Consider the following 25,193-nt stretch of genomic DNA (forward strand, 5'->3'; position numbering starts at 1 on the left):
CCCATCTGCTGACCACTCACTTGATCATTGGCTATGCCATGCATATTTAGAGTTGAGACCAGTTTTATCTGTCCCTTTTGAAATCCCATAACAGTGGTCTCCATACCTGTAGAGATGGTCTTAAAATCTGTTTTACCCTACTTTTACAGTATGATTGAGTTACTTTTTCTTTAACAGTTCTGGTGTTGTGGCATGGATAGAATAAGATTCATCATTGGACCCCCAGACCTCTCATCCAGGACTCCAAAGTGTGCACCTTTGAAGACTTTGTCTTCATTCCTGACTGATTGATCGGGGATCCAATGGTGAGTCAGACTGGTAAAGCCATGGCTCTGGACGAATGTCCATTGGAGCTGGTAAGGAAAGATTCTGAGTAGTTTCTGAAGCTGCCAGAGTTCTTTTTAAAAGAGGACTGTTAGGCTGGAAGATCTTCTCTCTGAATTCTCTTTCCTGAGTGTGGATTATTTCGTGACTTCCTTAGCTAAAAAATGCTTCCTGGTACTCTGTAAGGCCCCTCTGCTTTCTCTGTTGTCTGTTTCTCCCACAGAAATTCTCTGTGGCCTGAATTTCTTTTGGAACTTCTATTGACTACTTATTATGCTAACCTTCTTCTGTCTACTAATGCTGATCTCTTCTCCTTATTAGAACTTTAATGGCCTCTGTGAAACATCTACCAACTCGGGGGGAGATTTTATCATTCTTCTCAGACTGGCACGTAACAGTAACCATGGCTTCCCATTGTTCCTCCTCTTCCTCACCATTTTTCATCCTCCCTCCAGGTCCCTTATATCCTTTCATATATATTGTACCTGTGTAAATCCTTACCTCCAATTTCTCTACCTTTTGTCCTTTTTTTTTTTTCAATCTGATCTTGTAACCACTTGAAATTCGGTCCTCTGCCCTCTAATACAGGCTTTCCTAGGACTCAGATAACCCCAGAAGCAACTTTCTGAGGCAGAAAAGCAAAAATGTTAAGAGGAAGTAGACTAAGTATTTTATGTAAACTTAGTGTTCTTGGGTAACCCTTCAACCTCCCTAATATTACATACCACATATCAAAAAAAAAGCATTGACAAGTGACCTTCACAAATACAGTTCTGTCTTGTCCATAGGGAAATATTCTACAATCCCCAATGTATTCCTGAAACCCTGGATAGTATTAGAGTGAATAGATACTACTTGTTTTTTCCTACACTGCTTGCAGCATAAAGTGAAAGAGTTAATCTGTCCTTGCATGTTCTGTGCTCTGCAGCTTTGTTACTTGAACACAAGCACTGCACTACTGCAGCCATTGATCTGATAATGAAGTTGGCTACTAAGTGATAATCAGTCTACAGCATAGACAAAGGGTTGGTCCAGGGCCTGGGTGGGGCAACATGAGATTTTTATCATACTAAGCATAGCAACATGCCATAAAATAGTTTTGGATCCCATTTCCCTTGGATAATAGCTAAAGTTTTTTTTGTTTGTTTGTTTGTGTTTTTTTCCCCCTGTGTCTGGTTTATTTCTCTTGTTGTTAATAACCTACACTTCCATCCATGTTGTTACTGACAAGATTTATTTTTTATGGAATAGCTAAAGTTTTAGAGTATAAATTTTCTTACGTCTTCCAGTTTGGTAGTGTGTGTGTGTGTGTGTGTGTGTGTGTGTGTGCGTGCGCGAGTGAGTGTGTGTTATATGTAATATTTTTCTGCCTCAGTGATATTACCAAATTAACTTATAAAATTCTTTAAAAGCAGTTCTGTTCAAATTATTTTAGAGACAAATGGGCACATGTATAGTTTAATCCTTAAACTCCCAGAAATATGGAAGTTACAATACCCAATGCTTTCAAATACCTATGACTTGGTCAGGCCTTTTATATATAAGATTAATTGTTGGTTTAGTAAAAACAGCATGCCTTCAGAATTGTCAACATTAAGTATAATGCAGATACACAATTTTGTTCAGCCTGGATTTACTGGTCAGGCTTATTATCACTACTAAATATTTAAGACTGTAAAACTAAATCCAGCAGAAGTACAAAATATACAAAAAAAGTGAATTCCTTGATGCATGTCAAATGTAACAGAAAACAAAAAAACCATACGTTTAAAACATACATTTAAAAGAAAAGAACCATATGACTTCTTTGAGAGGCAGGCACAAGAGTTTGACTCTGTAACTCAGGAATCTTCAACTCTTGCTCCTTCTGCTTCATCCTCCTGTGTTTGGTTTTTCAGGTATGTACCTCCATGCCTGAATTTGTCAGCTTATTTATTACTTAGTGGTACTGAGTCTTTTTCAGTATTAAAAGAAGTAATTTCATATAGTACATTAAGGACAACAATCACAAAGTTAAACTTCTTGTTTCCATTTCCTGGAGTTCATTTTTGCTTAGCCTCATCTATATGGCTGATGTGGCCAGAAGGGAATGCAACTGCACTGTTCAACCACTCTGGAAAGCAGTGTGGCGGCTCCTCAAAAAACTAAACACAGAGCTCCCCTATGACCCAGCAATCCTATTCCTGTGTGTTTACCCAAATGTGCATAAACAAGGACATACTAAAGCTACCAGCACAACAATGTTCATTGCAGCATTATTTACCATAGCTAAGATATGGAACCAACCCAGATGCCTCTTAGTTGATAAATGGATCAAGACGATGTGGTATTTACTCACAAATGGAATTCTATGCTGCTATCAGAAAGAATGAAATCCCTCCATTTTTAAATGGAAAGACTTGGAAAAAAATCATATTAAGTGAAGTAAGCTAGGCCCAAAGAAACATAGACTCCATGTTTTCCCTCATTTGTGATAGTATACATCTAGGATTCTCGTACCAGAGTATCACAATAGCTCAGAAATCATTTTTTAATTATGAAAAATGATAAAATGTTTTTCTTTTTTTGGTCCATCGTGGGGCTTGAACTTTGGGCCTGGGTGCTGTCCCTGAGCTCTTCAGATCTAGGTTAGTTCTCTACCACTTTCAATTTTCTGATGTTAATTGGAGATAAGAGCCTCACAGACTTTCATGCCCAGGCTTTGAGCCAGTTTTGTTTTTTTGTTTTTTTTGCTCATTAGTTGGAGATAAGAATTCCAGGAGTTTTCTACCTACGCTTACTTTAATACCTTGATCTTAATACCACAGTCTCCTGAGTAACTAGGATTTACAGGTGTAAGCCTTCAGCTACTGGCTTATCTTGTATTTGACTTCAAGTTAACTTTGAGATTACTAGTTGACTCATGTCAATTTGTCTTTCTTTCATTGTATTGGGTCTAAACCCAGGACCTGCCTTGTACATGCTAGGCAAGTATTCTCTCACTGAGAATATCCCCAGTTCTTGTGTGTTTTTTTTTTCTTTTTTTTTTTTGTGTGAGATGGTCTTCCTAGGTCATAGGAGTAATTCTATTAACTTAAAAGCTTTCTGAAGTGATTCTCTTACCATGGCTTTCTTTTTTTTTTTGCCAGTCCTGGGCTTGAGCTCAGGGACTGAGCACTGTCCTTGGACTTTCTCAAGGCTAGAGCTCTACCACTTGAGCCTCAGCACCACTTCCGGCTTTTTTTTCTATGTATGTGGTACCGAGGAATTGAACCCGGGTCTTCATGCATGCTAGGCAAGCACTTTAACCACTAGGCCAAACTCCCGGCCCCTTATCATGGCTTTCTGAATAGCTGGAACTAGAAGCATGTGTCATGGTACCTAGCTTTTCCCAGTAAAAAAAATTTAGAATTTTTTTTTTACCCTATACAATGATAAAACTTATTAGTTGATTTATTATGTGGTAAACATCAGTTAAGAAGCACATAAAAGGCAAAGACTGAAAGATCTTGAATTTGAGACCAACCTGTGCTACATAAGGAGACCTTTCAAAAGTGATGCTAAGGGCCAGGAGTGTGGCCTAGTGTTGAGTGCTTGCCTAGCGTGCATGAAGTCCTGCATTCCATTCTTCAGTACCACATATGCAGAAAAAGCCAGAAGTGGTGCTGTGGCTCAAGTGACAGAACACAAGCCTTGAGAAAGCTCAAGGGCAGTGTCCAGGCCCTGATTTCAGGCCCCAGGACTGGCTCAAAAAAGTGATGCTCACAGTGGCTCACAGCTGTAATCTTAGCTTCTCTGGAGACTGAGATCTGATGATCACATGCAGTTCAAAGCCAAATGGGACAGGAAAGTCTGTGAGACTCTTAGTTCCAATTAACCACCAGAAAACTGGAAGTGAGATAGTGGCTCAAAGTGGTAGAGTGCTAGGTTTGAGTAAAAGAGCTCAAGGACAATGCATAGGCCGAGTTCAAGTCCCACAGTTGATTTCCCCACCCCACCCCCCCAAAAAAAAACTGTTGCTAAATCTTGGGTTGTATTTGTTTTTTGTGTGATAATGACATAAATATTTTAGAAGTTCTGTCAAGTTAAATTTATCATGGTGTTATCAGTTATAATTTTGGTATATTGTATGCCACAAAGTTACTACCTGCTAAACTCATCAGATTTTTTTTTTAATGATGACCACTCTGAGCCCTTTGCTAGTTGAAGTTACTGTTTTACTCTCATGATTTCTTCAAACCTTTGGGAACAGCTATAATCCAAAAGTGCGTCATTTTCAAAGTGGCTCATGGACTCTAATAAAGGAACATATGTAATTATAAAACTATGAGCAGAACAAGACCAAGCAGAACAAGAATTAATCAGTGGGGTTCAGTGAACCAGTAAAGGATAATTACAGCTTTTGGTTTAGAAAAATCCTTGTTTAATTTTCTCTTTTCAGATTTTAAAGAATTCCCCTCTAATTTCTCTTAAGCTATATGTAACTCATAGTAGTTTGACAAAGTATACCCTTTTGTGAACAAAATTTAACAGTTTTTTTTTTCCCCCTGTCTGGAGTCTTCTGTTACCCAGAAACTTAGTGGTGATTCTTTTATTTTTTTTTCCCCCCTGTGGCAGTATAGTTGCTTGTATAAATTCAGTAATAGGAATATGTTCACCTTGTAAGAAGACACAGTAGTTGTTATTACCAAGACTGACTGGAAAGTCATATTTGAGAAGATATATAAAATCTGACATAATCAAATAGTTTTAAGGAATCAAGGTTGACTTTAAGGTATCCTTGAAAAAAATGGGTTTGATATCTTGTTTTAGGTTTCCTGGCTTTGGCCAGTCAAGTCCCAGAAACTTGGGAATATTTTGGGATTTTTTTTTTCAATTTTTTGTACTCTTTGGAACAGAAAGTTAATTTTTGTTAATTTCAGTAGCTTCCAAATGCGGAAGTACAAGGAAAAATGTTATTTCTTGGTTGTAAAACAATCTCCAGCTTCATTTTCTATGCCTTGGCCTATTTTGGGACTCAGTATTTCCAAAAATTTATAATACTGAAAGGGAATTCTGGTGATAGTCATGAGAGGCTTCTAAAAGTAAGTTCTTTGAAATTATTCTTTCTTTTGTAAAATTATTCAAGGCAAATTCAAAAAGACCTTTGTGGTCCATTACTATTCTTACTGTTCTTAGGTAAATCAGGTCAAATCTGTATTTTATATCATACTTCAAAACTAGATAAGGATTTTGATCATGTAAGTTACAATGTTCCCCCGAATTATTTCCTTTCCCTGCAACTAAAGACATTTAAGATGGACGTTTTAAGAATTATGGAGAGAAAATACTTATTTTTTTTTTCAAATGTTTTATAGGCCTATTATAAAATCTAGATCTCAAATAATACTTTAGTAGTTCTTAGATTAAGTTTGGTACACATTGCCACAGGGCTTTTAGTAAAGTAATTTGAAAGTGGTTATATAGTTTCTGCAACAAAGGTCTCAAGTGTTCCAAGGTACATAATTAGGTTTTTGTTATTGTTGTCATCGTTGTCATCATCATCATCATCATCATCATCATCCTCGTTGTCATTGTCCTCATCAGTTGTTCATCGGTTGTCTTTTGTCCTCGGTTGTTGTCTGTTGTGGGACTTGAACTCTGAGCCTGGGCGCTGTCTCTGAGCTCTTCAGCTCAAGGCTACCGCCTTACCCCTTGAGCACAGCACCACTTCCGATTTTCTAGTGGTTAATTGGAGATAAGAGTCTCACAGTCTTTAGTTTTGAGCCACGATACTCAGATCTCAGGCTCCTGAGTAGCTAGGATTACAGGTATGAGCCAGCCATAATTAGGTTTTGACCCAACTTTTCAAAAATTTTAAATGTCAGAAATGTAAAGGATAGTACAAGAAACACCCTATGCCCTAACTAACCAATTATTAGTTATTACCCTTTGGCCAGTTTACATTTCCCTTTCTCACCTTTCCTATGTGCATATGAGTATGATACATAGTTGGTTTTGTTTTGTTGCTGGTCATTTAAAAGTTGTAGACGTATTTTTGAATACTTGTTTGTTAAACATGTTATTTGAAATATGATGTAAAAATCAATGTTAATAAATTCTTTATAAAAAAGTTGTAGACATAAAACTTGGCTTTCAAATATTTCAGTGTATTTCTTGCGAACTGGCATTTTTCTGTATAACCACATTACTTATACCTAAGGAAATTAAAATGGATTAAATAGCATCTAATGGACTGCCTACCCTCAGGTTTCTCCAGGGTTAGAAGAAAGAACTGTCATTTAGATTTTTTTTTTTGTCTGTTGTGGGGCTTGCACTCTGGGCCTGGGTGTTGTCCCTGAGCTCTTCAGGTCAAGGTTACTGTCCTATCAGTCCTACACGTGGGCCTGGATGCTGTCCCTGAGCTCTTCAGCTCAAGGCTATTGCCCTACCCCTTGAGCCACAGAGCCACTTACCATTTTCTAGAGGTTAATTGGAGATAAGACTCTCATTTTCTTTAGTACCTGAGCTGGGTTTGAACAGCGATCCTCAAATCCCTCAGATTGATCCTCAAATCCCTCAGATCGCAGCCTACCTAGTAGCTAGGATTATGTGAGCCAGGGTGCCCCAGGGCCATTTAGCTATTTTGTTTCCAGTCAAGAATCATGTGTCTAAACTGAACAATAGCCCATACAACTGGAATTATGAGTAGTGTGGGCTCCACAGTGAGACTCTTGTCTACAACAAACAACCGCCCCCCAGCTTTGTATTTCATTTGCTTGTTCAGAGTTCTCTAGACATCTTTAAAATAGTTCCCTTACCCTTGTATACCTCTTTTTTTTTTATGTCTTTCATGACATAGACATATTTAAAGAATCAAGGCTAACAGTCTGATTTGTTTTCTTATGGCTAGATTAACATTTTTGACAAGAAAAATGTGCAAATATATATAGGAAGGTTTCAATGTTGAGGAAACTTAGAATGAAAAGTTAAATAAAGGGTATACTTCTGTTGTGTTTTTTCTGTACAGTGTTCTGAACACAAGCAGCTTGCTCTGTGATTGTCATTTGAAATGGTTGCTTCAGTGGTTGGTTGACAATAATTTCAGCCATTCTGTAAATGTGAGCTGTGCACACCCAGAATGGCTCGCTGGGCAAAACATCCTCAAAGTGGACCTGAAAGATTTTGTCTGCGGTTTGTATTTTTATTTTAAAATTTTGTGCAATTTTTAATATATTATTTGCTTAGCTATTCTTTTTTGTTGATTTGAACTCAAGGTCTTGCACTTGTTAGACAAAATGTTTTACCACTTAAACCATACCTTTACCCCTCACATAACTGTCTTAACAAAATTTGAGGAAAAAAGGTAAGATGAAACACTTGAAATGTCTATTATTAGGACAACCATGGATGTGGTTTCTATGATGTAGTTCAAACCATGTTTTCCGTGATTATTTTCATAGTTACAGGTTAAATTTTGTATCTTTGACTTAATGCCCTATGTCTGTATCATGATGGCTATTTTTAGTGGTGGTGTGAATGGTGGTGTTTTCCTTTCCAAGAGATTAGTAACTTTAGGATAAATAGGAGTCCAGTATTCATAGATATAGTTGTGTGTAGGTGTGTGCCCATGCGCACATGTGTATGTATGCGTGCACATATACAGACAGACATGCTGATACTGGAGCTTGAACTCTGGGCCTCGTGCTCTTGCTTCACTTTTTACCCATATTACTGAATCACACCTCCAGTCTAGCATTTTGCTTGTTAATTGGAAATAGAGTCTCATGGATTTTCTGCATGGACTGGCTTTGACCAGCACCTGGTGATTTTTTAAAAAAAATGTTATTATTGAAGTGATATACAGAAGGGTTACAGTAGTGAGTACATTTCTTTTTGGACATTGTCACTCCTTTCCTCGCTGTCTTCTAGTTTTTCCCTTCAGTTCCTGTTCATAAACTGTATAGTTCATTTTTACCATAATATCTTCTGAGTACCACTACTACATTTGTTCATTCTTTGTCCTTCCATTTCTGTGTCTTCCTTACCTCTTCCCATAAGACAGATAAATGAACAAAACAAAACAAAAAGGGGAAAAGAAAAACCTCTTGTTTCCATTTCCTGAATTATCTGGTGGAATTTTTTTAAAGCATTTTTAAAGCTGGACTAGCTTAAGACTGTAAGCTAGTCAGGAGGCTGAGATATGAGGATCATGGTTCAAAGCCAGTACAGGCAAGAAAGTCCATGAGATGCTTATCTCCTTATCTACAAAAAAAAGCCAGAAGTAGAGTTGTGGCTCAAGTGGTAAAATGCTAGCTTTGAGCCAAAGCAGCTCAGGGACAGTGCCCAGGCCCTGAGTTCAAGCCCCAGAATGCACCAAAAATGAAGAAAAAATGCATTTTAAGCAAGATGGCAGTGAGGATAGTGCAAAGAGTGCTGGGTCTTAAGATCAGGTTCTGCCTTTGTTAAATGAGCTGTTTGACTTTTCTGGACTTTAAACAATGGGATTGGACTCGAGGTCTGTTGTCTGCTTCTGTCTTAATGTGCCACTGTATAAACAGAATTTACAGTTTTACAGTCTTTGTTTTACAGTTGAATCTAAGTCACTGACCAGGCTGCTTCTTGGGGTTTTCCCTCAGATGACTTTCTCAAACCACAGATAAGAACACATCCTGACACCACAGTTGCATTAAGAGGCATTAACGTGACCCTGACGTGCACTGCAGTGAGCAGCAGTGATTCACCCATGTCTATCATGTGGCGCAAAGACGGTGAGATCCTGTGCGATGTGGATGTGGAGAATTTTGTGCGCTATCGGCAGCAAGCTGGGGAAGCTTTGGAGTATACGAGTGTCCTGCATCTTCTCAGTGTGAACTTCACGGATGAGGGAAGATACCAGTGTATTGTTACTAATCACTTTGGTTCTAATTATTCTCAGAAAGCCAAACTGACTGTAAATGGTAAGGAGTTATACTAATTGATTTTTTTTTCATGTTCAGTTTTTAGAAGAATTTTTCATGTTCAATTTTTAAATTACTTGATCAAGAAAAATTTGAGAAAGAATCTCAACTGTCTTGACAAAGACTGAGGTGCAGTTTTGGGGGTTAGCCAATTTAGCCCTTAACTAAATTGATGGTTGAGGGATGCATTCCATTGCCCTAGAGAATGAGTTGTTTCTACTATGATTGTGCTTTTGAAGACAGACTTTTGAAATTTTCAGTTTTCTTTCCAAAATCTGTTTGAAAATGGTGAAATTCATTTCTAACCCTGCTCTTGGAGACTTCTAAAATTAGAATATTTATGACATTTCTGGGTCCAGTGATCATTGTTATTGTCTTAAATGTAGCTACATAGTCTTATTTTCTGTCTGAGATTAGGATTCAAACCTGGTACCTGACACTTTAACTCACTGGCTGGTGCTCTACCACGTGAGCCACATCTTCAATCCCAAGAGGATTATTTCTTAAATTAAAAGTCTTTTTGCTGAGACTTAAAAAATCCTCTCCAAAATAACTTGATTTCTTTTGTCTATCAGATTGAATAACTACATTTTAGGCTTTGTGCAATCAAAAGTTAATACAATCTGCTGCTTTTTTTTTTTTTTTTTTCTTGCCAGTCCTGGGCTTGAGCTCAGGGCCTGAGCCCTGTCCTTGGACTTTCTCAAAGCTAGAGCTCTACCACTTGAGCCTCAGCACCATTTCCAGCTTTTTTCTATGTATGTGGTACCAAGGAATCGAACTCCGGTCTTTGTGCATGCTAGGCAAGCACTCTACCACTAGGCCAAACTGCTTTGTTTTTAAATGAGGTTTTTTGTTTTTGTTCTTTGTTTTAATGGTCCTGGGGCTTGAACTCAGGACCTAGGCACTGTCTCTGAGCTTCTTTTCATTTGCTCAAGGCTAGTACTTGACCATTTGAGCCATGGCACCAGTTCTGGCTTTTACTGTTTATGCAGTACTGAAGAATTGAACTCAGGGCCTCATGCATACTAGGCAAGCACTCTACCACTAAGCCACATTTCTAGCCCTTGAATAAGTTTTTTAATAAGCATAAAAAAATTTAAAATATGAAGTTCTTCTAACAACTGTTACTAGTTTAGAAGGTATTCTTGGCTTCTTAATGAAGCCAAATCCTAAAATACTTAATTCAGAAAGATTTATGACCCTCTGCTTTCCTTACTCTAATCCAGATGGTCATATAGTCACGGTTTATGTCATATATGTCTTAGTTGTTATTGTGAATCTAAGAGAAAAGATGTCTTCTAAAGCTTTCTTCAAGCCAGAGGCTGGTGGTCACACCTGCAATCCTAGCTACTCAAGAGCATAGAATCTGGAAATCGCAGTTCAAAGCCAGACCAGGCAAGAAAGTCCCTCAGACTCTTATCTCCAATTAACCACCAGAAAACCAGAAGTGGTGCTGTGGCTCAAAGTGGTAGAGTCCTAGCCTTGAGCAAAAGAGCTCAGGGATAGCACCTAAGCCCCAAGTTCAAGCTCCACAACCAATAATAGCAAAAGAAAAGTAAAGCTGTCTTTACTATCAGTCCAGACATCATGTCTCCCAATAGAATGGAGTGTTACAGTAGCTGCTCTTTTACCCATTAAATTCATGTATACATGTGTGTATGTGTTTGTCTATCTCTCTCAACCCTACCTATTTTTTCTTGGGAATCTCTTTTTGGAACAGAGATGCCATCTTTTCTGAAAACTCCAATGGACTTAACGATTCGCACTGGTGCCATGGCCAGATTAGAATGTGCTGCAGAAGGGCACCCTGCACCTCAGATTTCCTGGCAGAAAGATGGTGGTACTGACTTTCCTGCAGCCCGAGAAAGACGCATGCATGTCATGCCTGAGGACGACGTCTTCTTCATTGCCAATGTGAAAATAGAAGATATGGGCATCTATAGCTGCATGGCACAGAACATAGCAGGAGGTCTCTCAGCAAATGCCTCGCTAACTGTGTTAGGTGAGTTCACTGCTTCCACCACCTCTGCTTTCAGGAACTATTCTTGGACTTAAAACTAAAAGTAATACACAGTTTTGGGATTTTGGTTGCAGTTCTTGCCTTTTTTTTATTAAAGAATTTATTGACATTGATTTTTACATCATATTTCAAATGACAAGTTTAATAAACAAGTGTTTAAGAAGGGAATCTATATACAATCACTGGGACTTAGTTTTTAGAACTTAATCAAAATTAGGCTAAGGGTTTGTATGTCATAGAAACATTAATTTATGAAATAAAACATTGTGTCGATAGAATCATAGGTTTTTATGTCTATACAGTTATGTTTATATTTCCGTTACCATGTCTATAGCATTGGGTATGCAGATATTGAGTCCTCGCTCTTGTACTCTTTGGATTTAATAGCCACATATTAAGGATACCATGTGCCTTTTGTTCCTTAGAAGGTTTTGACTTGTCTCACTCAACATGATTCGCTCTAGATTTATCCACTTCCCTGCGAATGCCATTATTTTATCTTGCCTGTTGGCTACAATTCTTGCCTTTTTAATGTTGTCACTAACAAGATTGTCTCTGCTTCAGAAGTCAGTGGGTCAGATGAGTTAGTGGGTCAGGGAGAAGGCTTAGGCGAGTCAGGAATCTTGTCACAGAATTCAGATCCCTTTATTTATCTTTTAAGTCTCCATCTTACAAGAGTTCTAGTTCATTTGTTACTTTTTTTTTTCTATTATTCAGTGAGTTTATTTTTTTGAAAAGTATCCTAATCATTTTATAGTGCTTCACAGAGAGGCAAGGAGCATGGTCTATTTGTAGAGTGCCTTCCAAGCATGCACATAGCCCTAAGTTAGATTCCTCGGTGTATCATACACAGAAAAACCGGAAGTGGTGCTGTGGCTCCAGTGGTAGACGGTAGCCCTGAGAAAGCCCAAGAATAGTGCTCAGGCCCTGAGTTCAAGCCCCAGGACTGGCAAAAAACACAAAAATACTGAGTTACTGAAGTACTGAGAAAAGACTTAAGGTTTTGTTTTGTTTTCACAGTGCTGTGGATCACACACAAAACCTTACTCATAGCTGGGCACTGGTAGCTCACACCTGTAATCCTAGCTACTCAGGAAGCTGAAATTTGAGGATCATGGTTCAAAGCCAGCCTGGGCAAAAAAAGACCATGGGACTCAAATCTCCATTTAACTACCAGAAAACTGGAAGTGGCACAGTGGTAGAGTGCTAGCCTTGATCTGAAAAGCTCAGGGAGAGCACCCACGCAGGCCCAGAATTCAAGCCCCACAACTGACAACAACAAAAACAACAAAGCCTTATTTATCCTGGGCAAATGCTGTACCATTGTACCATTGCAGCCCCACATTTAGGTGTTTTTTTTGGTTGTTGTTTTTTGAGGGAGTTTACTGAGGATTGAACCCAAGGTCTCTTGCGTGCTATACAAGTGTTGTACTACTGCTCTAACATCCCTAGTCCTTTTTTACTTTGTTTTTTAGACAGAATCTTGTTTAGTTGTGAAGGCTGGTTTCAAGCTTACAGTCCTGTGTATCTGGGATTACAGGTTTGCACATCCAACTCAGATGTAGATTTTGGGGGTTTTTGAAGGCTTTTTAAAAATTGAAATACTAACTCCTAATTGTCCTATGAGGATATAAAACTACACATACCTCAGTAGTGTAATTCAGTAGGATTTCGAGAATAAAATTACCTAACTTGGTTTGTTTTGATTCCTTCCTATTAGAAACACCTTCATTTATTCGCCCTCTGGAGGACAAGACGGTTACCCGAGGTGAAACAGCAGTTTTACAGTGCATAGCTGGAGGGAGCCCGGCCCCTCGCCTTAATTGGACTAAAGATGACGGGCCACTGCTGGTTACAGAACGACACTTCTTTGCTGCAGCCAACCAGCTTCTCATCATTGTAGATGCTGGGCAAGAGGATGCTGGGAAATATACCTGCATTATGTCTAACACCCTGGGAACAGAACGTGGCCATATTTACCTAAATGTCATTTCATCCCTCAATTGTGATTCTTCTCAGAGCAGCATTGGGCATGAAGATGATGGCTGGACCACAGTTGGCATTGTCATCATTGTTGTGGTCTGCTGCGTGGTAGGCACCTCTTTGATCTGGGTCATTGTTATTTATCACATGAGAAGGAAGAATGAAGACTATAGTATCACAAATACAGGTGAGTGGTACCCAGTGGCCACCTTTGGCATGTATTAGAGTAAAAAGCGCTATGTAATGCTTAGACAGAGACTGGGGTCCTGTGGTACAGTATCTCATGATATGTTGGGAATTTTCTATTTCAATGTTCTACTTCCTCAATAAAACAGAACCTCTTTGGAGGAATAATTTGCAAACACCCCCCCCCCCAATGGCTTTTATAAATGTACTGCAGTGTATCTTCTTCAGTATCTGTGGTTCCATTCCATTATACTTTTGCTGTAAGGAAAAGTGGGCTTTCCCTGAAATTTGGATGAGAGGATATCTAGCCAGATAAGTTGAGAAAGTGACTAGAGGTCAGGTCTTTCCTGTTGGGGGTAGGGGACGGGGTGAGGAGATGTGGTTCTGCACATGCTGGGCAAGCACATGCCATGATGCTAAAAACTCAGTAGTACTTCTAAAGTGAAACTTTAGGAAAAAATGCTAGTAAAATCTAGTCTTTGAAAAAGACTTGGGGGGCCGGGAGTTTGACCTAGTGGTTAAAGTGCTTGCCTAGCATGCATGAAGACCCAGGTTTGATTCCTTGGTACCACATACATAGAAAAAAGCTGGAAGTGGTGCTGAGGCTCAAGTGGTAGAGCTCTAGCCTTGAGAAAGTCCAAGGACAGTGCTCAGGCCCTGAGCTCAAGCCCAGGACTGGAAAAAGAAAAAGACTTGGGGTCCCAAGTCCATACCTTTTCCTGGACAAATCAGAGCAAGACACATTTGTGAAATTGTCTTTTACATGTTAGCTTCAACTACCCAACTTTGGGACTAAATGATGTCTGTTTTCTAGAGGAACTCAATCTGCCTGCAGATATTCCCAGCTACCTGTCTTCCCAAGGAACACTGTCTGAGCCCCAGGAAGGCTACAGCAACTCGGAGGCAGGCAGTCACCAGCAACTCATGCCTCCTGCCAATGGATTTGTACACAAAAGCACTGACAGTAAGGATTCTAGTTCATTAGAATTTCACCCTATTCCATTGGGTTTATTTTTTTTTTGGTGTGTAGTTTCTCCTTTAGCCTGTACCAGTATTTTTACAGTGAAAATATCTAGCCTCACCTAAAATAGAATGAAAATTGGACTAAAGTCTGAATAAGATAAGAAAACCCTACAGTAAGGGGAAATACATGATTTGTAATAGACTGAAATATATAGCCTAAGCTCCTACCTTTTTAGAGTATAAGTACCCTGAAAATTTTATCTGTTGGGTGCTGGTGGCTCATACCTATTGTCGGGGGTTTTTAGTCCACAGTCCCTCCCCACCCGCAGGAGGATAGGGAGAACACGCCCTTTCCAGAACAAACCGAGAAAGGAGAGGGCTGACTGACCTCCCCAACCCAGCTCTCTCTTGCCGGAGGACAATCAGACATGTCAGGGAGACCCAGCAAGGCAGGAACTCGTTTATTAAGGAAGTCCATTCAACTAACATAGGATGCAGGAGCCTATCAGCACAAAGGTGGGCAGGACAGGGGAGGTACTCTCATTGAGGTAGTCCATTCAGCTAACATAGGAATCATGTGCTGTCTGAGAGGGCGGAAGGGTTCAGGGGCCTATCAGAGGTGGCCTTACTTTACATCACAAACCATAGCTATGCCTTCCAATCAGGCAACAGGCATCATCTCAGCCAGGTGCAGTCCAAAGACCAGGGAGTGAACACTGGGCCATGAGTTAGACCTCCTTTTACAGCTAGGTTTCTATTTCCCTGATGTGACGTGCTATTTAACAGGCTGAGATCTGAAGCTCACGGTTCAGAGCCAGTTGGGCAAAAGTCCATAGAACTCTTTTTTTTCTCCCCCCCCAGTCCTGTGGCTTGAACTCAGGGCCTGAGCGCTGTCCTTGGCTTTTCTCAGGGCTAGAGCTCTACCATATGAGCCATAGCACCATTTACAGCTTTTTTTTTTTTTTTTTGCTATGTATGTGGTACTAAGGAATTGAACCCAGGTCTTCGTGCATGCTAGGCAAGCACTCTACCACTAGGCCAAACTCCCTGCCCTCCATAAGACTCTTGTCTCCAGTTAACCACTAGGAAGCCAGAAGTGGTGCTGTGGCTCAAATGGTAGAGCATAAGCCTTAAGCTAAGAGCTCAGGAACAGTTCACACACAGGCCCAGAGTTCAAGCCCCACAACTGACAGGAAAAAAAAATCAGGGCCGGGAGTTTGGTTTATTGGTAGAGTGCTTTTCCTGGCATGCACAAAAGCTGAGGTTCAATTCCTTTGTACCACATACATAGAAAGAAAAAAAAACAAAAACAAAAACAGAAGTGGTGCTGAGACTCAGGTGGTAGAGCTCTAACCTTGAGAAAGCCCAATGACAGTGCTCAGGCCCTGAGTTCAAGACAGGACTGGCAAAAAAAAAAATCATATCCAAGGGATATTTGATTCTTCTGCTGATAAGTAGGTATTTAATAAAGATTAAAAGTCATAGTGGCCGGATGCCAGTGGCTCTCACCTATAATCCTGGCTACTCAGGAGGCTGAGATCTGAGGATTGCGGTTCAAAGCCAGCCTGGGCATGAAAATCTATGAGACCCTTATCTCCAGTTAACCACCAGAAAACTGGAAGTGGTGCTGTGGCTCAAGTGGCAGAGTGTTCATTTGCCTTGAGCTGAAGTGCTCAGGGCCAACTTCCAGGCTCAGAGTTCAAGCTCCATGACTGACGACAAAAATAAATAAATAAGGGCCAGGAGTTTGGCCTAGTGGTAGAGTGCTTGCCTAGTATGCACAAAGACCCGGGTTCGATTCCTCAGTACCACATACATAGAAAAAAGCTGGAAGTGGTGCTGAGGCTCAAGTGGTAGAGCTCTAGCCTTGAAAAAGCCCAAGGACAGTGCTCAGGCCCTGAGCTCAAGCCCAGGACTGGCCAAATAAAATAAATAAATAAATAAAAGGCATAGTAAACAGAGACCATCAGAGATGTGAAAAGTGTTCTCAATACCTCTCACCCTTCCCTGCTTCTCCTGCCTCACTGTAACAGAATACAGGGATTACTAACTAGTTCTCTTTAAAGCTTTGTAACCATGTGCAAGTTACTTTATTTTCTTTTTGCTTGCTTTTGAGGTAGGATCTTGCTGCATAGGATCAGTCTACCTTCAAACTCATGATTTACCTGCTTCAGCCTTCTGAGTGTTGGGATTTTAGTCATGTTCCACTGTGCCTGACTAGTTGCTCTTTTTTTTTTTTTTTTTTTTTTTGCCAGTCCTGGGCTTGAGCTCAGGGCCTGAGCACTGTCCTTGGACTTTCTCAGGGCTAGAGCTCTACCACTTGAGCTTCAGCACCACTTCCGGCTTTTTTCTATGTATGTGGTACCAAGGAATTGAACCCGGGTCTTCATGCATGCTAGGCAAGCACTTTAACCACTAGGCCAAACTCCCGGCCCCTAGTTGCTCATTTTAAAATAAATAATACTTGGAATATTTCTGAATTTTAATAGATTTTCTTTGAACTCTGAGAGGGATAACTGAAAATCTAAGACAAGTTCTCACTATATTGCTCACTCTGGCTTCAAACTTGCTATCCTCCTGTTTTAGCCTCCCTGGTGCTGGGTTTGTCTCCATTTCTAATGTTCTAGTTCTTGATGATGGCTTAACTTTCTCTTTATTTATCATAACCTTTCCCTTTTGTTTTCAAGGCACCCACATATTTGTCAGGCTGGGTTTTTGACTAGCGATATTTTTAAGCAGCAGTGTTGCTTCTCGACTTGAGAAAGTACCATGTCTCATTAAATGAAATCACAAACTCTTCATTCTCTGCATTAGTTTGCTTAGCCAAACATCTCTTATAGCTCTCTGCTAGCCCCACCTAGCATCTCTTCATCTGAGTTTGGCCCCTCCAAGCTAGACAAAGATGGTTTACCCTAGTGCTTAAAACTTGGCTCCGAAACCAGTGTGCCTAGATATTTTAGCTCTTGCTCTGGTAATATTCCTTCAGTCAAGATACTTCTCTGTACTGTGGTTATTCTCAGTATAGAATGAGGATTAGTCAGCAGCATCAGTATCATAGTGATGTGTGAGGATGGTACAAGTTCATTCACAGGAAGATCTTGAACTTTACCTGGCTGATAAGTGCACAGGAAATCGTGGGTTGACTAGCTAAACTAATTCCATAATAGAAAAATGTTTTGAGTCTTTCTTCTGTGGTCATCAGGTGGCACCAGTGCTCGAATGATCTGCTCAGATTGTTACGACAATGCCAACATCTACTCGAGGAACCGCGAATACTGTCCTTACTCCTTCATAGCAGAGGAAGATCACACGCTCGCCAGCCTCATGGTCCAGATGCCCAAGGAGACATTTTTGTCACTTCCTCCCCAAGACACCACTGCCCTGGAGAGCCTGATGCCTTCAGGAGACAGGGAGCAGGCTGCCTTTCCCACCAATCATGAGAGGATGAATGAGAAGAAACTTCCCTCCACACAGATAAGCAATGGTACTGCAGGCTTTCCTTTTGTTTTGTTCTTTTGTTTTACTTGGCTTTCACTTCCACCTAGGTGAGCTCTCCTTTTATCTGGGAAATAACTCTCATTTGAGAGGAAGCAAACAAATTGGTATAACTAGAGAAATCACCACTGCTAACTGAACTAATGCCAAAAATGGTCATATATTTGATTTACAAGGTCCTCACCTGTGGGATGAGGACAGCATTTGTTACGATGACACTTACCTCTTATCTCCTGTCTTTAATAATTGAGATTTGAAGTGATCATAACATATTTTGGTCCTAATTTGGTGACTTTTTTTTTTAACTGAGAAGACTTTAAAATGTTATATTTGGTGGGTGTTCTGTCTGGGCCTGTGTGTCCACATGTGCACGCAGGACCTAGGACCCCCAGTCCTTGCGTAAGTCTCATGGCTCACAGCTGGCACTCTGCCAACTGAGCTGTGCCTTCTGTGCAACTCTTCCGGTTGACTGAAGATGGAATCTTGAGGGCTTTTCTGCTTGAGTTGTCTTCAAAACACCATCTTCCAGATCTTAGCCTCTGAGTCACTGGACTCACAGGTTAGCCAGTGGCACCCACATCACTTAGTAGGTGTTTCCTTTTATGAGTTATGAAATTATGAATTATGAAAGGCAGTTTTGAGGTAGTTTCCTCTGTCCTTTATGACCCAGGAAAAGAAGTACTCTACTGTACAAACACTGGTCATCTCAATGTCAGACAAAGAAAGGTCCTACTGAACTCGTCTTCTAACTGTGTAGACTATTCTTTTTGTCAGTCCTGGGTTTGAGCTCAGGGCCTGAGCACTGTGACCTCAGCACCCCTTCCAGCTTTCCTCTGTGTATGTGGTGCTGAGGAATTGAACCCAGGTCTTCATGCATGCTAGACAAGCACTCTACCATTAGGCCAAACTCCTGGCCCTGACTGTCTATCTGCTGTTATTTCCTGATGTATCAGAGCACTGAAAATAAGATAGGTGGTAAGAATTAGAGATTGGCAGAGGAAGGTAGAAAGTATGGTAGTATTTTTCCAGGAATAAATGATTAACATCAAACTTAAGATGTGCTCTGTTCTTAAGAGACCAACTTTGAAGAGTTCTCCAGGGAATATAGGTTAGAAAAAAAGTATTGCCGGTGAAGTTGGTCTCTTTTATAGGTGGAGTAGGACAATACTAAGGTTTGAACTCAGGGACTTAGCTACCACTTCAGCTATGATTCCAACCCTATCTTCATTGGTAATTTTTGAGATAATCTTACTTCCCACGTGGTTGTACTTCAGACTTTGAATCACTGCAGATCACAGGCAAATGCACTTGTGTCCAGCTTCCCTCTGTGAAGATAGAGCCTTAAAGGTTTTCTGCCCAGCCTGGCCTGGAACCATAATCCTAGTTTCAGTCTCCCACATAGCTTAGGATATCCCCAACTGTGGGTTGAAAAGGTTGTTTCTGCCAGGGATGGCCTCAAACCACAGTCCTCCCAATCCTAGCCTCCTGAGAAAGCTAGAAGTTTAGGCATAAGCCACTGGACTCCAGTTGCAGTTAACCTCTTTCTAGTCAGTGTCCATGAAAGTAATTCGCCACCATTAAATTCATCTTTCCATTTCCTAGAAGAGTTATACAAAGAGGACTTAAGAAAAACCAGAGTATAATGCATCTAAAAAAAATTTCTTAGCCAGGCGTGGTGGCTCATGCCTGTAATCCTCGCTACCCAGGAGGCTGAGCTCTGAGGAATGTGGTTCAAAGCCAGCCTGGGCACTAAAGAACAAGAGACTCTTATCTCTTTGGATGCCTTAAAAGTAGATTGTTTTTTAATTGTGACAGGTATGTCTTTGATCTTAATGTCATCAACTCAGGGATAGATCAGGCATTATTTCTTTGGAGGTTTGGTTAAAAGGCCATCACTTTTAGAAAATGAAATTTGAAATCATAATAACCACTGGTAATTCTTGTTCTTTGTTCTCAGAAATATCGCAGCAACCTCTGTGGACCATGAACAGAGAACTAGGTCTACCAGCTCTCTCCCAGCAGCATCATCCAGATGAGGGCCGGTCAGAGACCCATCCAAACTGCCCATCCTCCATGGCCCCCCGCAGATTACATGACCGTGCTTTTGACTTTAGTAGGACTCGAACCACTCAAGATGGTTTGTGAGGGCACTTGAGACCCTCTTCAGGAGGAGTCTGGGGCAGAAACTCAAGTTTATTTTGTATTTACTACCTCCGAGTTCAGAAGGAACCCCCACGGTCAGTACTTGTTGCCCTTTGTTTCTGACCACACAGGTAGGCTTGGCCATTGTGTGGGCTTATTCATGACGAAGAAAGGATAATGGCTGGTGAATACATCAGACCTAAGAGGAATATTCCAGCAAATGTGCTTCCTGATATGTTCACAGGGTGAGCCCAGGTGAGCATTGCCTACCAGAAAGAGCCTTACCACTGCTCAGCCCCCTGGATTGATTGTCCCGGTTCCCAGAAGAATCCTAAGAAAGCAGCTCTACTCGGATGTTCTCTTTACCTTCCAAGAAACGAAAATAACTTTGGAGCCCTCTGGGAAAGTGTGCCTGGAATTGTTGAGTGGTTTTTAAGCAGAGAGTTGAGAACAGGGCTTTGATATTCAAGGTCTGCAGCAAGAATCCCACGTTTGACGAATTGGTACCAGGTCAAAGGTTTTGTATTCTTGTGAATTGCTTTTTGTACCTATTGGCTAGGGATGTTATTGTACATATATGTACATTTATAAATAATTTTTCTATTTGTTGGTCTTGTGTGTTAGCTGCAACGTAAATACTTTTGATATGCAGAAATTATCACTCTAGTTACATTGACATCAGCTTCATAGACAACGTGCTTGTTGAGAAATATAGCATATGTACAGAAGCAGGGTACTTGCTATTATTAACTGCTTGGTTCATTGCTAAAGGTTCACATGCTCTGTCATTTTCCATCCATTGACAAGTACCTGTAACATTCCCTTTCTAACATAAAATGTCTTGTTCTTTCCAAGCCTGGCATTCAAGCAATGTGGGCATAGAAGACCTGTATGGAGGAAGACAGGATTTCCTTGATGAGGAGGCTTCTTCTCTGTGTTTCTCTTGTTTCTTGTCATCTTCTGATGGGCAGACATCTTGGGAAGGGAAGAATGCTCTTGGGAATAGAGAACTGTGCAGAAATTCCTACCTGTACTGGAAAGCTTGGGAGTGGCCTTTGTTTTGTACAACTGATTGCTGAAGCCACAAAGTTTTTTTGAATTTCATATAGCAAAGAGCTTTATGTAAGCAAAGAACTTAACACTAATGAAGCATAATGGACTGACATTCCTTGTGCTTTCACATTTCCCTACATAGGCTGCTGTTCTATCCTCTAAATCAAACTTTAGTTACTAAATAACTGTGGTCTCTTAAATACAAACAACTATTTGTAAGTCTTCGTGCATTTGGGGGATTTTAAACTCACATAAGTTCTCGGATTTTTGTCAGAGGGTTTATCTGGATTTCATTCTTACCTTTTAATCCTGAGATTTTTCTCAATGGACATCAGTACTTCTTTGGCTATTAATACTGCTCCACACTCTTCGTCATCTTAGAACTGTCAGATTCTGTCACTTTTTCCTTTGAATCTCTTAACTATGTCCAATTGCCTATACCATTGGTCTGACACATGGCAAAGGCAAATTCTTTTACTTTCCTAGGCCCTATTTTTTTCATTTATGAACTGAGGCACTTTGGTACGTGCTCTAAAGCCCTTTCCAGCTGTAACAGTCTGACTCTGCAGTTCCCTTCAGAAACCAAAGAGGATTATGCTACTTTAATGAAAATCGGCTTTCATGAAGTATTTGTTAGCAGAGAACAAGAGTCATGCTGGCTGCAACTTGAACCAGATTTATTTCCTCCATAGCAGAAGCCATGGATGTAAGAGATGTTCACCTTGGCTCCCTGGAATAGCTGGTCTGAGTGCTAGAGGTTGGTTCACCACACCAGAGCACCAGGGCCAGCTTAGAGGCCAGCTTAGAGGCCAGCTGCCTGAGGATGCAGTCAGAGTTCTGCTGTACTTAGGTTTTCCTGTGTGCAGAGGGAAGTAGGCCTACAGCTAGACATTGTACCTGTGGCAAAAAGCAGGCTGTGAGCCAATGCTTTAAAAACTGCATCTGGAAGCTTGCTGACAGTGTTCCTCTGGCCAGAAGTGTCTGTGCGCTTCTACATTATGTCGGCGAGATGGTTGAAACACCATTGCAGGTAATCCTGGTGTGTGGAAACGACTAGTCAGGAATCAGTTTAAATGTGAAGAGCCTAACTCACAGGTCTTAAGTTATAATTAGTAATAAGAATCCTAGGAAAAGGAATTCCTAAACCAGTTTGATTGCATACATATTTGACCGAGTGGTATCCTTTACTTAACAGGACTGGTGGCTTATTTGTGTTTCTTCTTTAGTAGTACTACATCTATAGTGCTAAAGTAACCAGGGATATATGCAGAGCAAAATAGAATACTGAAATACTCAGTTACACTTCAGTACATAAATTCTCTTCATTCGTGCACTTCAGATACTGATTGTCCAAGGTTACCTATAAGAAGAAAACGCATTTTCCTTGAGCTCAAACCCCAGCTGGCAGAAGATACACACACACCTAAGCCATTGGCTCTGTTACCTGGTGATTTGTAAGTGTTCTGGTGTGCAAGCTGCTGATGTAAGGAAGAAAGAAATATCAGAAACTCAGTTGCCTCTAAAGTCCACTTTAGCATGTCTGTCCTTGAGGCAGCTTTTGTGCTCAGGATGAATGCATGTTACCCACTGAGGGGCTGTGAAAGGATCGTGTGGCTGTGAAGCAATTTAGATCCATTTGCCTATGCAAAGGGGTGTTGCTAGAAGAGAAGTCTGCTGCAGGTTGTCTTATGAAATGACAAGAGTCATCTGTAGGAAGGTAAGTAAAGAGGTACCAATTACATTAATAATTGGAATAATTAGCCTTTTGGGAGAAAGGTACATGCAGAAGCTAGATAATCATCTGCTGCTAATGTCAAAGAGATTTTTTTTTAAGACTTTGGGTCTCTAATCCTAGCTACTCAGGAAGCTGAGATCTGAGGATCTTGGTTTGAAACCAGCAGGAACAGAAAAGTTCACGAGACTGTCATCTCCAACTAAATAGCAAAATGCTGGAAGTAGAGATGTGGCTGAAGTGGTAGAGCACTGGTCTTGAGTGAAAAAGCTAAACAAGAGAGGCCCTGAGTTCAAGCCCCAGGACCAGCAACAAAAACAACAACTATGAAAAGATTTTGACTTATAGATGACAAAGGGTTTTGGCCTGTGTTCATGACTGAAGACATGAATTTATGGGCTTATTCTTCCAAAGAAATCTGAAATTATAAACAGAAATGATATTACTATAATTAAAAATATTTAAAGTCTGTATTGTAGCACTCTCTTTTCTACTGTTTGATTTTTATTCTTATGTCTGCTAATTTGTGGGACTAGTTGGAATGCATTAGAATTATGGTGTTTACTTTTATACTTAACATTTTACCTCACTATGTTAATATGGCCTTTTCTGGTAATTCTATCCACAAAAATGCCAGATAGACAATGGAACAGGTGGAATTGATGGTCCCCTGCCTCCCCCACCTTCCCCTGTCTCCGGCCCCCTACCTCTGTGGTAAGGATTGAACCCAAGGCTGCTTTAATACTAGGCAGGAGCTATAATACCCCTGAGCTATACCCACAAGCTTTGGGCTTGCTGTCATTTTGTCTAACATCTTCCATCTTCTTTGCTTCTCCATGCAAAGATTATAGGTGTAATTGTAAAGACCTTTACAGGGTTGAGCTAAGGATTTTTTTTTTTTGGTGCCAGTCCTAGGGCTTGAACTCAGGGTCTGAGCACTATCCTTGGGCTTTCTCAAGGCTAGAGCTCTACCACTTGAGCCACAGCACCATTTCTGGCTTTTTCTATGTATGTGGTACCAAGGAATAGAACCCGGGTCTTCATGCTTGGTAGGCAAGCACTCTACCACTAGGCCAAATTCCTGGCCCGAGCTAAGGATTTTTTTAAAAAATTTATTTATTTGGCAACTTGAAAGTAACTTTTTTGATGATGTGATATTTATTCAAGTTGTTTGGCAGGTATGCCTCCTTCCTTCTACCTGAACTTCTTGTTTGGAATGTAATTTCAATCAATTAGCCTTGATTATTTTTCTCTATGGGGGACAATTTCTTGGTTCACTGACAAAAGTAACAAGTTCTGAATTAAGGGATATGACTTAAACACCAATGTCTGAAATTAACACAAGAACCTTCTGGAGTTTTTCTGAGAATCTAGAAGATTTGTGGGAGATGAGAGAGAAGAGGGACCTTATATTTCAAGAATTAATATTTGGATCCACTGTCAGGACTGATGTTCTTAGAGGTTCTAATAACTCAAGGGGTGAAGAAACACTTGACTTGTTTCTGCTGCCTGTTTGAGGATATAAGGAGGAAAGTGATCTTCTACTAACAGAAACAGTTTTGAAACAGAAATGGATCTTCAGGTGGCCAAGGGCTCTCAAGGGTACTCTTAGCTACTTAATGTGACCTCTTCATTCATACAGAGATTTACTTCTGCCCTCTCCACTTTTTCCCTTCTTAGAGTAAGTCAGTCTGAAAAGTCCTAGGATTAAACATGCCCAAAGGTATTGCACAGAAGAATGTAGACTTTATAGGGCTTATGTTCATTTACTTGTTTGTCTACTATAATACCCGAATAAAGCTTAAATATATGATCTCCTGGTGTTCTTGTGTAAGTTTGCATCCTTTTGTGAGAATCTTCAAAGAGTGGAGCAAGGTAAAACCAGAAATGTTGCACTTTAGTTCTTGCCAAAAGACAGGAGACACAGCTGCTGCTATGCCCTGCGATTGAGCGATGGGACACTGGATGTTCTGAACTTCCTTGTTGTGCCACCTTGGTGTTAGAAGTCCAGAAATAAATACACTCTGTACTTCATTAGAAAGTAATGGTATTTGGGGCCGGGAGTTTGGCCTAGTGGTAGAGTGCTTGCCTAGCATGCACGAAGGCCCAGGTTTGATTCCTTGGTGCCACATACGTAGAAAAAGCTGAAAATGGTGCTGAGGCTCAAGTGGTAGAGCTCTAGCCTTGAGAAAGCCCAACGACAGTGCTCAGGCTCAGAGTTCAAGCCCAGGACTGGCAAAAAACAAAACGGCCATGGTTGCTCACATCTGTAATCCTAGCTACTCAGGAGGCTGAGATCTGAGGATCATGGTTCAAAGCCAGCCCGGCACTAAGTCCATGAGACTCCCAAATAACCACCAAAAGCCTAAAGTATTTC

At 40.5% G+C, this 25,193-nt stretch overlaps 1 protein-coding gene across 2 annotated transcripts in view; it reads left to right on the top strand.

Moving 5' to 3' along the window:
• The window catches only part of Lrig2 (leucine rich repeats and immunoglobulin like domains 2), a 63,756-nt gene extending 39,127 nt beyond the window's left edge, over positions 1 to 24,629 (top strand). For both annotated transcript variants that reach the window (XM_090334053.1, XM_090334054.1), the window contains 7 exons: positions 7,313 to 7,476; positions 8,922 to 9,242; positions 10,963 to 11,244; positions 12,983 to 13,432; positions 14,246 to 14,395; positions 17,597 to 17,878; positions 19,847 to 24,629. In XM_090334053.1, coding sequence (XP_090190179.1) covers positions 7,313 to 7,476; positions 8,922 to 9,242; positions 10,963 to 11,244; positions 12,983 to 13,432; positions 14,246 to 14,395; positions 17,597 to 17,878; positions 19,847 to 20,034 — 1,837 coding nt within the window. In that variant the 3' untranslated portion in view covers positions 20,035 to 24,629. The remainder of the gene's footprint in view (positions 1 to 7,312; positions 7,477 to 8,921; positions 9,243 to 10,962; positions 11,245 to 12,982; positions 13,433 to 14,245; positions 14,396 to 17,596; positions 17,879 to 19,846) is intronic.
• The last annotated feature ends 564 nt before the right edge of the window (positions 24,630 to 25,193 follow it).

Source organism: Megascapheus bottae, chromosome 6, assembly GCF_031878675.1.
Source record: "Megascapheus bottae isolate mThoBot1 chromosome 6, mThoBot2.hap1, whole genome shotgun sequence".
In the NCBI taxonomy this organism is placed as follows: domain Eukaryota; kingdom Metazoa; phylum Chordata; class Mammalia; order Rodentia; family Geomyidae; genus Megascapheus; species Megascapheus bottae.